At 35.6% G+C, this 14,713-nt stretch overlaps 1 protein-coding gene across 6 annotated transcripts in view; it reads left to right on the forward strand.

The window, feature by feature from the left end:
* Positions 1 to 14,713, forward strand: part of NR2C1 (nuclear receptor subfamily 2 group C member 1) — a 61,830-nt gene that overhangs the window by 33,868 nt on the left and 13,249 nt on the right. For all 6 annotated transcript variants that reach the window (XM_003405615.4, XM_023559764.2, XM_010599366.3 and 3 more), the window contains one exon: positions 6,131 to 6,252. In XM_003405615.4, coding sequence (XP_003405663.1) covers positions 6,131 to 6,252 — 122 coding nt within the window. The remainder of the gene's footprint in view (positions 1 to 6,130; positions 6,253 to 14,713) is intronic.

Here is a 14,713-nt window from a genome sequence, read left to right on the forward strand (position 1 = left end):
TAATTTTTAAGACATTTAAACATAGATTTTTATTTATTTGTACTTTATGTTTTGGCATTCATGATGAATGCACTGCTTTTGTTCAATGCCTAGCTACTTCTTTGCAGTAAACCAACGTCTAAGATGAAGCTATTTTGCTCTTATTACGGTAAACTACAAAAAGCCTCATTTATTATATATCACTGTAATTAGTTAGCTCTCAGCATTATTATAAGAAGGTAGAACTTAATACATTTTAACTTTTCGTTTTTAACTTTTTGTACTTTTTAACCATTTTGGAGAAGAAGGTATGTTTGTAATTTTTTTTCATCCTCTAGATGCGTTCATCTCTGATGGGAACAATACGTATTGGATACTAGAGAGTGGTTGATTTGTCATCCAAATAACTTTGGGATCACAGCTGTAGGTGTGCTGACGTTGAGGGGCTACATTAAGACCTTGCCATATTGATCCCTCAGCTTAACCATTCTATCTTTGCTCTGTCAGCTATAAGTACTGTTAGCAAATTGTATGCAAAGTGATTGAAGGTACATAGGAGTTTTCAATTAACAATACAAAGCAGTTCTGGAATATCTGAGTATTATTGCTCATAATTTTACTATAGATTATAAATTCCCCTGGATATTTTGTAATTACAGACAGCATCAGATGCAAATTTATCTCACTGGTAGAAATGACAAGCACGAAGTAAATCTAACATTGGACAAAACTGCATATGGCAAAATTTACATTTGCAAAATTTTATTTGGTAAAAATAGCCACAGAGAAAATACACAATGACTTAAATAATAATTGCCGTCATTTGGTATAGTTAATAAAATATATCAATGAAACCAATCTTTATATAAAACTTTACCAAAGATAACTCATAAGGAAAGGATTAGAAATGTTTTGTTTATACCATATAAGAAAAAGTTTAATAAGCCATATTAGAAAAGATAATGAGAATAATTAATGTCATCCTAAAAAATTATGGTACAAACTATGGACAAGGGTGGAGCAAGGCAAAACTGACTTTTCCCATTGCTCTTTCTTACTCTAAATAATTTTCTTTTGTTTTCCCAGTTTTATTTTCTGCCTTTGGATTTAAACGGGGGGAAAGGATGTGTTATAGAATGGATAGATACAGAAGAAGGGCCCATTGCAAGGAAAAAGGACAGAGTACTTCTATAGAAAGTAGTAGTGGTCCACCTTTTTTCACTGTTGTTGCGATCCTCAAAATCGTTGATTCTTTCAAGTATGTATTTTGGAAAGGTGGATTAAAACTTTTTTTTTTTTCTGGAATTGGCTTTTTTTCCATTTCATCTTTGACCTACCCTACTCTTTATCTTCATAATCAGCACTATAAAGTTTCTTGCTTTTCTGAAAAGGACGGCTCCTTCTTTCTCTGATTCTAGTTTACAAGCTCTGTGAAGCCAAGATTTCACTTTCTAGTGATTTCCCTACTGAGCTCCTAGGGCCTGGTACTTTCATGGTTAGTTCTCTCATTGAAAATTCTGGTCATGAATTCCAAGATAAAACATCTGTAATCAGATAATTCTCTCTTAATTACTGAGCTAAATAGCATTTTATTCCTCTCTTTCATTTTTATGGTACAGTGTAGTTTGCAGTATACTTTCTGATACATGCTTTCATTTGAGCCTCACCACAGTCTGTTGAGGAGGTAAGGCTTTTTATTCTCATTTTGTGGATAAGGAAAGAGACTTAGAGGTTTTCAGTATCTTGTTCAAAATAATCCAGGTAGTAAGGTTAGATAGTCTAATAATGAAGCTTGCATTTTGACTCCAAAGAATCTAGGACAATAGTAATATTTAACATTTTTATTCAACTTTAGGCTTTTTGGTGTAATTTCATGTATCTTATCTCTCTTGATTCTTATAATTGCCTTATAAGAATAATCACATTGCCTTATAGAAATAATCAAGGTAGATAGTATTCACATTTTAGGAATGTGTATATAAGACAAAAGTAGGGTGTTTTTCTCTTATGTTTATTATCTCAGAATTGGAATCACAGTCTTTCTAGTCAGCCATGTTGGCAATATGGGAGTCATTCTCAATTTCTCTGCACGTCACTCCCCTCAGTTCTATAATTGAATCCTAGCCCTTCTGTCACTTGCATTTTTCCCTTCCTCTCCATTTCCAGTACTAGGTTTCAGACCTTTTTTATTTCTCATTTAAACGCTTTTAATAATATCTTTGCTTCCAGTCTCTTTTCTTCATCTTATCTCCCACACTGGTACCAGAGTAGTATTTGTTAAAAATTAATCTGATTATGTCACTCTGCTACGTGAAAGCCTTCAGTAGCTTCCCATTGCTTATATGGGATCAAGTTCAGTCTCCGTAGCATGACCTTTAAGGGCCTTCCACATTCCGATTCAACTGCCCATCACTTTTCAGACACCACTTAGCCTCGTGTGACTCATGGTGAAATCTCAGTAAGTGGTTACTGTATAAATGACTAGCCCAGGGCCATACAAGTAACAAGTCGACAGTAGAATCCAGATCTCCTAACTCAAGTTAAATGATTTTTAAAACCTGTATCATGCAGCCTCTTATCAGAATTATATATGGAAACTCTGTGCCAGAAAGGTAATTGCAGAAACAAGTAATAACTTCTAAAATCAGAGTCAGGCTTAGTTCTTGTCAACACTCTTAAAAAAACACCTCAACATGTTAAAAATTTTATTTGAAAAAAATATATATAATTTATAAAGCAGAAGGTATACAGGCATTTCTTAGGGAGCTTTTAACATTTTTGTCTATATACAAGAATCGGTCTTTGTCTTTTCAGTCTAAAAGACTGAATGCTGTATTGTATATTCAGTCAGCATCCTTGCTTTAAGAAAACTAAGTATGTAAAGCAGATGAATTACAGGACATATCCTCTCTTTATGAAATAACACAACACAGCAGTTTTTTTTTTAATAATGAATTCCTGTAGTTAATGTTGCAAAGGATTTCAGTTTTATGATAGAGAAACAGAAAGTTTTCAAGTTACCACCGTTGTTGTATAAATCAAGGTACATCTGTATCTTTTAGCCCTTATGTCTAATTTTTACATATTACAAGTATTTTATTTGTTTAAAGATAATTTAAAACTAGTAAAGGATAGTCTTTGTTGTTTTGTCATCCTACTTACCCTCCCCTTAAAACTAGTAATCTTTGGTGCTTCCCCTAATTTTTCAGGCTCTTTTCCCCACTCACCTTGGGCAATTCTGAAAAGGTAGGATAGCTCCCAGTCTGTTTTTCATGTACTTATGTGTAGAAACAGTTGCATCCTAATAATTATGTATAAGATGCTTAGTATTTGCTTGCCTACAGTTCTGTTAAGAATTGTCTTAAATAACTGTATTTTAATTTACTGTTCCACCCTTAAATTTCTCAGACATTTGAATTTTCTCTTCCCATATGTGAAATTTCAGATGTTAATTGCCCTGTTCTTTTATTATTGGCATCATTTATAAATAGGTAAACCATTTGTGGATAATATTGAACAAAAGCAATTAATATTTTTTGCCCTTTTATCTAATAATCCTGAAGAAATTTTATATCATTTTGATGAAAATCTTTTAATCCATTTGTATTACGGACACCTTTGAGAATCTGATGAACGCTGTTCAGTTATTTCCCAGAAAAATACATAGGCACATCCACATAAAATATTTTTAATTTCATAGAATTTATCTGCTCTATATGAACTAAACTGCTTTGGTCAGTGTTACTAAAATCAAGAGTGTCATTATAAGAACCTTCATTCATCATGTATTTTTAAATATACAGGTAGAATCCCCTTCGAAAAGCTAGATGGGATAGGGTATCAGAAAAGCTATGTGGTTTTCAAACTTTAATTTTTTTTTTTTTAGCAGTTCACAAATATGACTCCTGAATAAAAGTATTATCGACATGTAAATAGAACCTTCAGCCATCCAATTATATCCTTCTAAGTTTTCATAGTAAATATTTGTTACCAAGAAATAGCAGAATGAAATCAAATTAATGTATTAATATCGCTCCCTTTTCTAAAAGAGCTGTTTACAGATATTCAGTGCCTATAAAAAGAAAAAGACTGAAAGGAAAGGACTGTACCAACAGTTGTTAATAATGACTGTATAGTGGGTAGTTAGGAGTGCAATGGTTAAGAGCTCAGCTGCTAACTGAGAGGTTGGCGGTTCAAACCCACCAGCTGCTCCATGGGAGAAAGATGCGGCAGTCTGCTCCCATAAAGATTACATACAGCCTTGGAAACCTTATGGGGCAGTTCTACTCTGTCCTGTAGTGTCACTATGAGTAGGAATCCACTTAATAGCATTGGGTTTGCTCTTTTTTTTTGGTCACACCGACTCTTGTCTCCATTTCACAAGTGTTTTAATGATTTTTTTTTTCTGATAGAATTTTTTTTCCTAGTTGAAAAAAAAAAAATCCAATATATATTATAGTTGAAAAATCCATTATTTAAAAGAATGGTTAATATAGGCCTTTCTGACTTCTTTACCATTCTTTAAAGATTATTGTTAGTCCTATACACAAGTAGTATATGAAAATATTCTTTAGTGACAAAGATTCAAGCAATGCATAAATATATAGACGGAAATATGAAAACTCTACCTATCCCACCTCACAGGTGGCCACTGTTTAGCTGTGTGGTGTGCCTCCTTCTATCCTTTTTAACATAAATTGGATCATCCTCATATTATCCTGAAATTTTTTCTTTTTTTTTAATTGTACTTTAGATGAAGGTTTATATATAGAACAAACTAGCTTCTCATTAAACAATTAGTACATATACTGTTTTATGACATTGGTTAACAACCCTACAACATGACAACACACTCCCTTCTCAACCTATTACCAGCTTTCCTGTCCCCTCCTGCCTTCTAGTCCTTACCCCTGGGCTGGTTGCCACTTTAGTCTCATTTTGTCAATTTTTTTTAGTTAGATGTCTGTAAGATATTTTTTGCATGCCATTACACCTCAATTTATTTTATCAGTTTCAATGCCTACAAGATATTCTATTCTGTAGTATGGATTATTCTTTTCCCTAGTGATGGAAATTTGGGTTGTTGCCAGTATTTAATCTCACAGTTAAAAGTAGTGCAACAATGAATATCTTATCCATGCCCTATTGTGCATGTGTGCATTTTTCTAAATAAGTATTTAGAGATGGCTTTATTAAGCCATAGAATATAGTCATGTTTGAAATTTTGATAGATACTGCCAAACTACACTCCAGTTTACTCGCCCTCAGCAGTATGTCAGCACTCTTTTTTCTGTATCCTCATCTACACTTCATATTATCAATTGCTTCAATAATTTTAAAATAGGAAAAAATGTTTCTTTTGTGTGACATTATATTTTATTTACAACAACAGATTTTTAAAAATATTTTTAGAAGGATTTTGGTATAAAATATTTTCAACAGTGGTCACACATTTAAAATAACTACCTAAGATCAGCAGTACAAACTGACGGCTTCAGAGTGGTGTGGCTACAGACATGTTTCTATCTATAGATTGTTTTAAAAACTATTTTATAAATCAGTACCAGTGTTTTTAGATACGAAGGTTTTACACAGAACTAGCTCTTTGAAAAATTGAAAGAGCTGGCAGCACTGAGCAGCCCAAATTCTCATGTTTTCGATGTGCCGAATTCAATTCACAGCTGTCCCCGTTAGCTGGGAACGTACTCTCCTTAGTTGGCACCTGCCTCCCTTATTACTGTCCTGACTCTGTAAGCATTCGATTTGTGAACCCTGTAGCTCAAGTGAAAGCAACATTAATCATTATAATAAAAGAAGGGAGGTTAGGAAGGAAGGAGAAAACCACATTGTTAGAGCAAGGCAGAAAATAACTTATTAAAATACAACCAGAGAGTATCATGGTTGGTATGTATTAAGTGGGACTCTGCTTATCTGACTAATGCTTTGTTAGAAACTGTGGTCTGTTAGTTTATTCTGAGCCTTACTGTAAAATCCAGTGACTTGGAATATTTCCAGATTTGCTTTTTTTTTGCCGAATATATTAAAAAAGCTCATATTTGATGTGTTACGTTTACATTTAACTTTTTCGAAGAAACGATAATTCTGAAATTTCAGTTGTAAGATAATTTACCAAAATCCCTGTTCATACTAGCTCACCATGCCTTCTCCTATGCCTGAGTACCTGAATGTGCACTACATTGGGGAGTCTGCCTCCAGGCTGCTGTTCTTATCAATGCACTGGGCACTTTCGATTCCTTCCTTCCAAGCTCTAGGGTGAGTGTTTTGAAGTCCTTGAATATAAATGTGATTTTGTAGTACAAATGTACAGTGAAAAAAAACTTTTGGGAGGATTTGTGGAGTAGGAAAAAAATGGTACAACATTGTAACTTAAATTTTGTCATTTATATGACAAACTATGGTAGCTAACCAATATTTTCTGTATATTCTTTTTATGTGGAAGAGTAATTCATACTTCATAATATAACTGAGTTAACAATTTAGATGGAATATATGCAGAGGAGCTGATAAATCATGGTTAGCGTTCGTGATAGGCTGTAAAGATAAGCAGTTGTTATTTATTTAGCATTCAAAGTTGCCCTCAATTCATGGTGACCCCATGCACAGTGGAATGAAATGCTGTCTGGTCCTGCGCCATCCCGATGATCAGTTGCAAATCGGACCAATGTGATCCATAGGATTTTCACTGGCTGATTTTTGGAAGGAGATCACTAGTCCTTTCTTTATAATCTGTCTTAGTCTAGGGTCATTGTTTTCCTCCCACCTCCACTTCCCATCTACTGTTTGAATATTCATCCCAGGCTTGTTAACTAAGGAGCTGAAACCTGCTTACAATGAATATGTTCAAATAGATATAATTGTTTTCCAATATTGTGGTTTAAAAAAAAAAAACAAAAGGAAAGAAAAAGCAAACCCTAAACTACAGTACCACTACAGTGATCTATAGGTTTGGCCCTGTCATAAAAGAGCGCATCTTTATTCTGTTCTGAAGTAATCCGATGGTATAGAAAATGAACTACTATAAGAAAACCAGTCTCTACCTAAAATGCGTCATATTTATTTAGAACGCTTTATAATAACTGATACTTAGAGACAGTGAAAAAAGTTGAGCCCACAGTCAGGAAATTGTTAATCCAGTCACAGAACCTCTCTACTCATCAATATTATTTAGCTAACAATTCACTTCAATACCATGTATGCCTCTTTTCCTGTTTGTCAAATGGGAATAATAACTGCCCATCTCTCATCCTTAGAGAATATTTTGACTGTGACTGAGAAACGTAACTGAATCACGACTGTAAAAGGCATACCGAGAACTCTACTGTAATTTGATTTATTAAGCACTGTTGGATAGCACACATTATTAAATCATATGCTTAAATAATACAATTACATAGACTAAAAGCCTGATTTTATAGTGTTAGCCTTTAAAACAGTTGTTAACCCTTTCTGTTAAAATAACATTTAACCTTCAGAATTTTTCCAGTTTTTTTTTTTTAAGAAAAAATTAAAATATAATATAAATTTACATGTTAGCAATTAGTAAACTCTAAAGCAAAAAGTGTAGTTTCCTAATAAGCTTTAAACTGGCATGCTTAGGCCTTGAAGAGTAACCTGGTGATATTTTTAATAATAGGCTATCAATTACAGTATTTTTTTACAAATAGCGCACCCATGTAAATAACATGTACACACATATAATGCACAGAAATGACAAAATTATGAAAAAACGGTCTGGCATAGCATGCCCACGCATATGCTGCAAGTGCCTCATAACATTTCCAGAAGTGAATTTCAGCCTCATTCACCCTCATTCAATAGTCCCGAGATGTTACTTTTGATATATTTGTGTAATAAAGGTATAAGCCATGATCAAGAAGTCATGGATCGAGTTTGGTAGTACCTGGTAATCAGAAAATAAATAATTGAAACTGTGGGTTTGTTTATATTAATTTAAGTTGATGATTATATCCCAGTCCCTTTTGAGTCATTAATCTGAATCTTGAACCTACTGAAGCATGTCCATAAATCATGTGCTATCAGTTGGAAGTGTAAACAAAGCAAAGCCTACTCTGGCATAAATGGTGTCAGGTAGCAGTCAATAGGAATCTTGATTCAGCCTGCGTTGACATAATTATCAGAGTCATCTTCCAACTCTGGCTGTTAATTGGAGGAGTAAATAAAGCAAAACTGATACACCGTATCAGCAGTTGAATGAGAAAACCTTATCAGATCATCTTAAGTGAAACCATTAAGCTGTATTAGGTCTGCCTATTTCATGGTCTAATTCTGTCTTTGAAATCGTGGTGGTGTAGTGGTTAAGTGCTACGGCCGCTAATCAAAGGGCCAGCAGTTTGAATCTGCCAAGCGCTCCTTGGAAACTCTATGGGGCAGTTCTACTCTGTCCTATAGGGTCGCTGTGAGTTGGAATCGACTCAACGGCACTGGGTTTGGTTTGGTTTTGGTTAATTCTGTCTTATTATAGCCAGTGTCTTTGATCAATGATCATAAGTCACCTTGGTCATACGCTTACTTCTTGTACACCTCACATTTGAATTTTCCAATCTCTTTACTAGAACCAGCCAGTTATCAATTATATTGTACAATTTTTTTTCAGTTTATAAGTCTAAATCTTAGAACCCTTTAGGATCACAGCAGGAATTAAACACAAGTCCTATACCATCAACTTCAAACTGAAAGTCACCATGAGGGTGGAAGAAGCAAGCAACAGAGTGACAGCGAGAGAGTTCGAGATTGAAGAATCATCCATTTGCTAGCGAGAGAGGTCGAGATTGGAGAATCATCCATTTGCTAATGGAGAGAGGAGAAAAAGGAGCTAGAGAAAATGAATCCACGAAAACGCACATGTCACGGACCCAAAGCAAAATGGCCTGAGTTGGAGAATGACTTGAAAGAAACAGATTATTTCTAAAAGGGAGCAAATCAAGTTGCCTCTACTGTCATAATTCAAATCAAATCAAAGCTTCTGGCAAATGAAAGAGGAATCCTAGATTTTAAGGCAGGTTTGCCAGGATTTCTAAATTCATGAAAAGGAGTGGCCTTTCTGTGAGAATGAGATCCACTGTAGCCAGCAGCTTCCAGATGACTTGGAGTAAAAAATGGTCAACTTCTGCAAATTCGTCCCCAAAGAAATCTCTGAATTCATTATCTCTGCAGTGGGCATAATTACTGTATGTTAACACAAATAATGTGTGCCTTGTATGTTTGTTTACCAACAGCACCCCTGCAAGTATTTGCATAAACATGCTATGCTAATTTCTTTTTACAGCAACATGTAAAAAAAATTGACATAGTGGTGCTTATGAAAATACCTCTTGGCGGGGGGAGCGCAGTGCAGGCAAACGTAGAAGGCGCGTGTTATTTGCATAAAAATGCAGTAACATGGACAAGGTTCTGATGTCTTTTGATATTCCAGCCACCAGGACTGTAGCTGCTTCAGGTATGGAACAACCCCTGGGCACAAGAGGGCTTGCTTCACTGTAGTCCTTGTTTGCACTGTGAGTGGAGTGAACTTAAAGCCAATGGTGATTTACAAGAGAGTTACCCTGCCCCATGAAAAACTGCCCCCTGGTGTGGTTCATTGTAATAAGTAGGGAAGGATGGATTCTGATGTTATAAAAGTATGAGTAGATAAATGTTACAGGGCCATGCAGCAGGGACTGTTTTTGAAGTCTTTATTAATTTTCGGTGCCATGGCTGCTCACAAAAAAAAGTCCAAAATGATATTAACTGGCGCCCATATAGCAGTCATACCTGGTGGCCTTACCTGCAAGCTGTAGCTGCTAGGTATAGTGGTTAACCACCCATTCAAGGCTTTTGTGAGAAGATAGTGGAATGAATGGATGCAATCTGGGATTCATGAGTTCACACCATCAGGACCACTGAAGCAGGCGATGTTTGCAGAAGTCTGCAAGTGGGTAACTTCTGCTTGAGGGAAAATAACTCCAGAAACCCTCCACAACAGCCTCAGAAAGGCTGGGATTGTGTATCAGCAGAGTACTGATATGAAGATGAAGACGCTGAAGGTAGCGATGATGATTAAATCATTTCAGAAGTCACGAAAGAGCATCTGTAGGAAGCTATTAGATATCTCAATGATGATAGTGATGAGAGATTGGACTTTGAAGGGTTCCGGAAGTTAAATGACTATGATGAATGAATAAACTAAAATGGCCTATTTTAAGGTGAAAGCACAATTTCTTTTGGTGACTTTTATTTGTTGATTTCGAAGACACTGATTATAGAAAAATGAAGTGGCAGTTTAAAATTTATGAAAGTAATAAAATATAAACAACATCTTCCTGTAGTTTTAGACCTAGGATTATTACTTATTAATTTCTAGCTTTTCATGTATTCATACTCTTTGGTATCAACATGGCATCCCATTTCCATCACGAGCCAGTTCAGTTCATCATTGGTTGTACTTGGTTTAGGAAAATGTTGTTGTTAGGTGCTGTCTAGTCAGTTCTGGCTCATAGTGACCCTGTGTACAACAGAATGAAACATTGCCTGGTCCTGCGCCATCCTCACAGTTGTTATGCTTGAGCCAGTTGTTGCAGCCACTGTGTCCATCTCGTTGAGGATTGTCCTCTTTTCACTGACTCTCTACTTTAAAAAGCATGATGTCCTTCTCCAGGGACTGATCCCTCTTGACAACATGTCCGAAGCATGTGAGACATAGTCTTGCCATCCTTGCTTCCAAGGAGCGTTGTGGTTGTATTTCCTCCAAGGCAGATTTGTTTGTTCTTTTGGCAGTCTGTGATATATTTAATATTCTTTTCCAAACCACAATTCAAAGGCATCAATTCTTCTTCAGTCTTCCTTATTCATCTTTCTTACTCTGCTGTGTCCTATATGGTCACTATGAGTTGAAATCGACTTCACCACAGTAGGTTTTAGGAAAATACCTACCTTAAATGAAATTTCTATGAGATCAGTTTTATTCTGGTGACATTAAATTTGTTGGACAGGGAGAAAAATTGAAATCGAAGTCAGCAACATGTAAAAAAGATTGGTATAGCACACTTATGAAAATAACATGAGGGGCATTGCGCTGTTTACAAAAAAAAATGATAAGTACATTGTTTGCATAAAATACTATAATAAACAACAAAAGAAAGGAATTTTCAAGAAAGTAATTTGAACTCATTGAATTATTCATAATACTATGGATCTTAAGTACTCGTGTTAAACTGGGCGTAATTATCCTTGGAAATAACCTAAATACTGAAGAGATGAAATATAAAGTGTGAGGTGTCCAGTTATAATTAATTTTATAGTGACAGCTACATTTCCCTGTGATCTCTGTGGAAAATCCGTTTTAACATAAGAATAACAGTATTCTTTGCAATTAGAATACCTATTGATTTAGCATTCAAGGCCATTGATTGCTCCATAAACTCCTATTTCTTATCCTTGTCTCTGTGATTTATAGGCTTATTTATGTGTTGGCTTAATCAGACGGATAAGGAGTAAATGCTAATGACAGAAAAAAATCTGTTACGTGGTACTAAAAACTATTCTAAATCTCCTAGAAACTGATACTGGTTACATTTTTATTTCTAGATACCAATTTTATAGGGAGAAGTAGATGAACAACATTAATCATTTTCTAAAAGTCAAGATTGTTTTGATCACTTATCTTAATGGAGGGGAACAGTAGCTTAAAGAATCTTGAACAGTGCATGGTTAATATCATTTGTATTTGGTTTCTCTATTTTACAAAGGTGTTGCTTTTGTGTGTAAGGTTTATATTTTTAGTATTTAAAGAAACTCAGTTGTTGCTTTTAAGTCCTTCCTGCGTAATTCGATGGTAACCAACTATGAGCTAGTACTAAACTCAGTTTGGGAGCACCTGGCATGGTTTGCCTAGAGTAAGTATGCAGCAATTCTGTCTGCCTAGATTCTTACAACATAACTGACAATTCCAAGCCACCATCCTTTGTCATAAGAGACTTTATTTATTGGGTAAGTAGGAAACCTTCCACTAAATGCTAAGCTTAAATGTTAAAACTTTAAAAATATCGCTGAAACAAAGTAATGTTTCCTGTAACTTGGTGGGTTTGAAATCAGCTCTGCTGCCGTTATCACTGCTTATTTTCCCCTAAGTACCATGCCCTCAGTTCAAGCAGATGCCACTAAGGGAAGAAAAAGGCTTTGGGTTTATTCATGCAGATGCAAAATGGTTAGGTTATCCCCAGATATAAAAACCAAACCTATTGCCATCAAGTCAATTCTGACTCATAGCGACCTTATAGGACAGGGTAGAACTGCCCAGTAGAGTTTCCAAGGAGCGCCTGGCAGATTTGAACTGCCAACCTTTTGGTTAGCAGCTGTAGCACTTAACCACTACACCACCAGGGTTTCCATATAGATGACTCAAAAGTCATACTCCTTTATCAAAATAAATAGTATAAACAGTGATCTCCTTGCTAATTGTGAGTATTGCATACATATTTTAACGGATGTGAACAATATAATGCAGTAGTTAAAGAGAAATACTGTGAGATATTTAAAAAAGATGGTACATTTACTATTATGCAACTTAATGCTTAAAAAAAAAATTGGGATCTTGACTGATACCTTAATTACCCTCTCTCCTCAGCTCCTTTTACTTACCAAGGGAAAAATATTTTGCAAATAGATAATATAGTGTGACTATGATAGTCATTTGTTTTGTTTTCCTAATAGGAAAAAAAAAATCACAAAATATCAGCTTTAAATAGGAAGTCTCTACTGAGAAATTTGACTTTAGCATTTTACTTGCTTAATTTCCCTGAAATAATTTATACAAGAGCGTAGAGTGTGTCCGAGAAGCTGGGCCATATGAAGAAGTATGGGGCATCGGAATTGGAGGAGGACTCATTAACAGTCTGCATTATACAGATGACCTGACCTTGCTTGCTGCACGTGAAGAGGACTTGAAGCGTTTACTCATGAAGATCAAAGACTACAGTCTTTAGTATGGATTACACCTCAACATAAAACAAAAGTCCTCATAACTGGACCAGTAAGCAACATCACGATAAATGGAGAAAATACTGAAGTTGTCAAGGATTTCGTTTTACTTGGATCCACAGTCAATGCCCGTGGAAGCAGAAGTCAAGAAATCAAGTGATGCATCGCATTGGGCAAATCTGCTGCAAAAGACCTCTTTAAAAGTGTTAAAAAGCAAAGATGTCACTTTAAGGACTAAGGTGCCCCTGACCCAAGCCATGGTGTTTTCAGTCACCTCATATGCATGTGAAAGCTGGACAACAAATAAAAAGACTGAAGAAGAATTGATGCCTTTGAATTGTGGTGTTGGCAAAGAGAAGAATATACCGTGGACTGCCAGGAGAGCCAACAAATCTGTCTTGGAAGAAGTACAGCCAGAATGCTCTTTAGAAGCAAGGATGGCGAGACTACATCTCCCGTACTTTGGGCATGTTATTAGGAAGGACCAGTTTCTGGAGAAGGACATCATGCTTGGTAAAGTAGAGGGTCAGTGAAAAAGAGGAAGACCCTCAATGAGATGGATTGACACCGTGGCTGCAACGATATGCTGAAGCATAACAACAGTTGTGAGAGTGGCACAGTACCAGGCAGCATTTCGTTCTTTTGTACATAGGGTTACTATGAGTCGGAACTGACTAGACAGCACCTAACAACAACATCAGACTTCCGATACTGGGTTCAAATTCTGGTTCTGTCCACCTGCTAACTTCATATCTTTGGACCAAGTTATTTAACCTCACTGAGGCTCAATGTCCACATCTGTGAATTAGGAGGAAAAATACTTCCCTGTGGGCTGTGACACTTAGGTGAGATAATGAATGTAAACTTATCTAACCCACTGCCTGCTATAAAGTAGATAATAAATGGTAATTTTCCCTCATTTTCTCGGGAACCTCTGTCTTAAAGGGGGCTTGCTGTTTTTCTTTTCTAATGACCCTTTAAAAAAAGCATTTGAACAATTTAGGTAACTATACTAGGATGTGACTTCTTCCTCTTTTTGGGGGGGCAGGGTAAAATTATAAATAGATATTTTTTGCTTTCATTTAGCTTTTTGACTTTTCCTTAACCAACTTTATAGCTCCTTGGGCTCACAGTGGAAACAAAATAATCCACTAGTTTATTCCTTAGTTGCTGCTTTTCATCTTTTTTCCCTTAGGGGTACATGTAATAATTCTGATATTCCCTCATTCTCTGCACTGATAGTCCTTAATCTCTTGTCTGAGTCTAACCCCAACAATTTCAAGGCGCTTTCTTGCTGTTAGATGTAGCACACAGGCCAGTAAGAGCTATGATTTTTTTTCAATTGCCTCCGTTCTTTTTCCTTTCCTGTGTTTACTATTTACCTTGCTTAGCTGTTCCCTCTTTATAGCTTAAGAATCAGAGCTTAAGGTGAAAACCGAATTGTTTGAACCTTTTCTTCATGTTTGTTTTTCATTTTTGTAACATTTTAAAATTATACTGATGTATATAACTAAAAAAAAAAAAAAGAAGAAGTTAAAACCTCATTCTCCAGTGGTAACTACCCAACTGTTAAAAGTTTGGTGCCTTCCAGATCTTTTCCATCCCATATTTAAATAATCAAAAACAATTTACAGATTCTTTTCTTTGACTTGCATTTTACACTTGTATTATAGACTTCTTTCTATGTCAGCAGTTTTAGATTTGCCGTGTTCTTAATAACTGCCTAGTATTCCAGTTT

The sequence above is a fragment of the Loxodonta africana genome, chromosome 4 (genome assembly GCF_030014295.1).
Source record: "Loxodonta africana isolate mLoxAfr1 chromosome 4, mLoxAfr1.hap2, whole genome shotgun sequence".
NCBI lineage: Eukaryota > Metazoa > Chordata > Mammalia > Proboscidea > Elephantidae > Loxodonta > Loxodonta africana.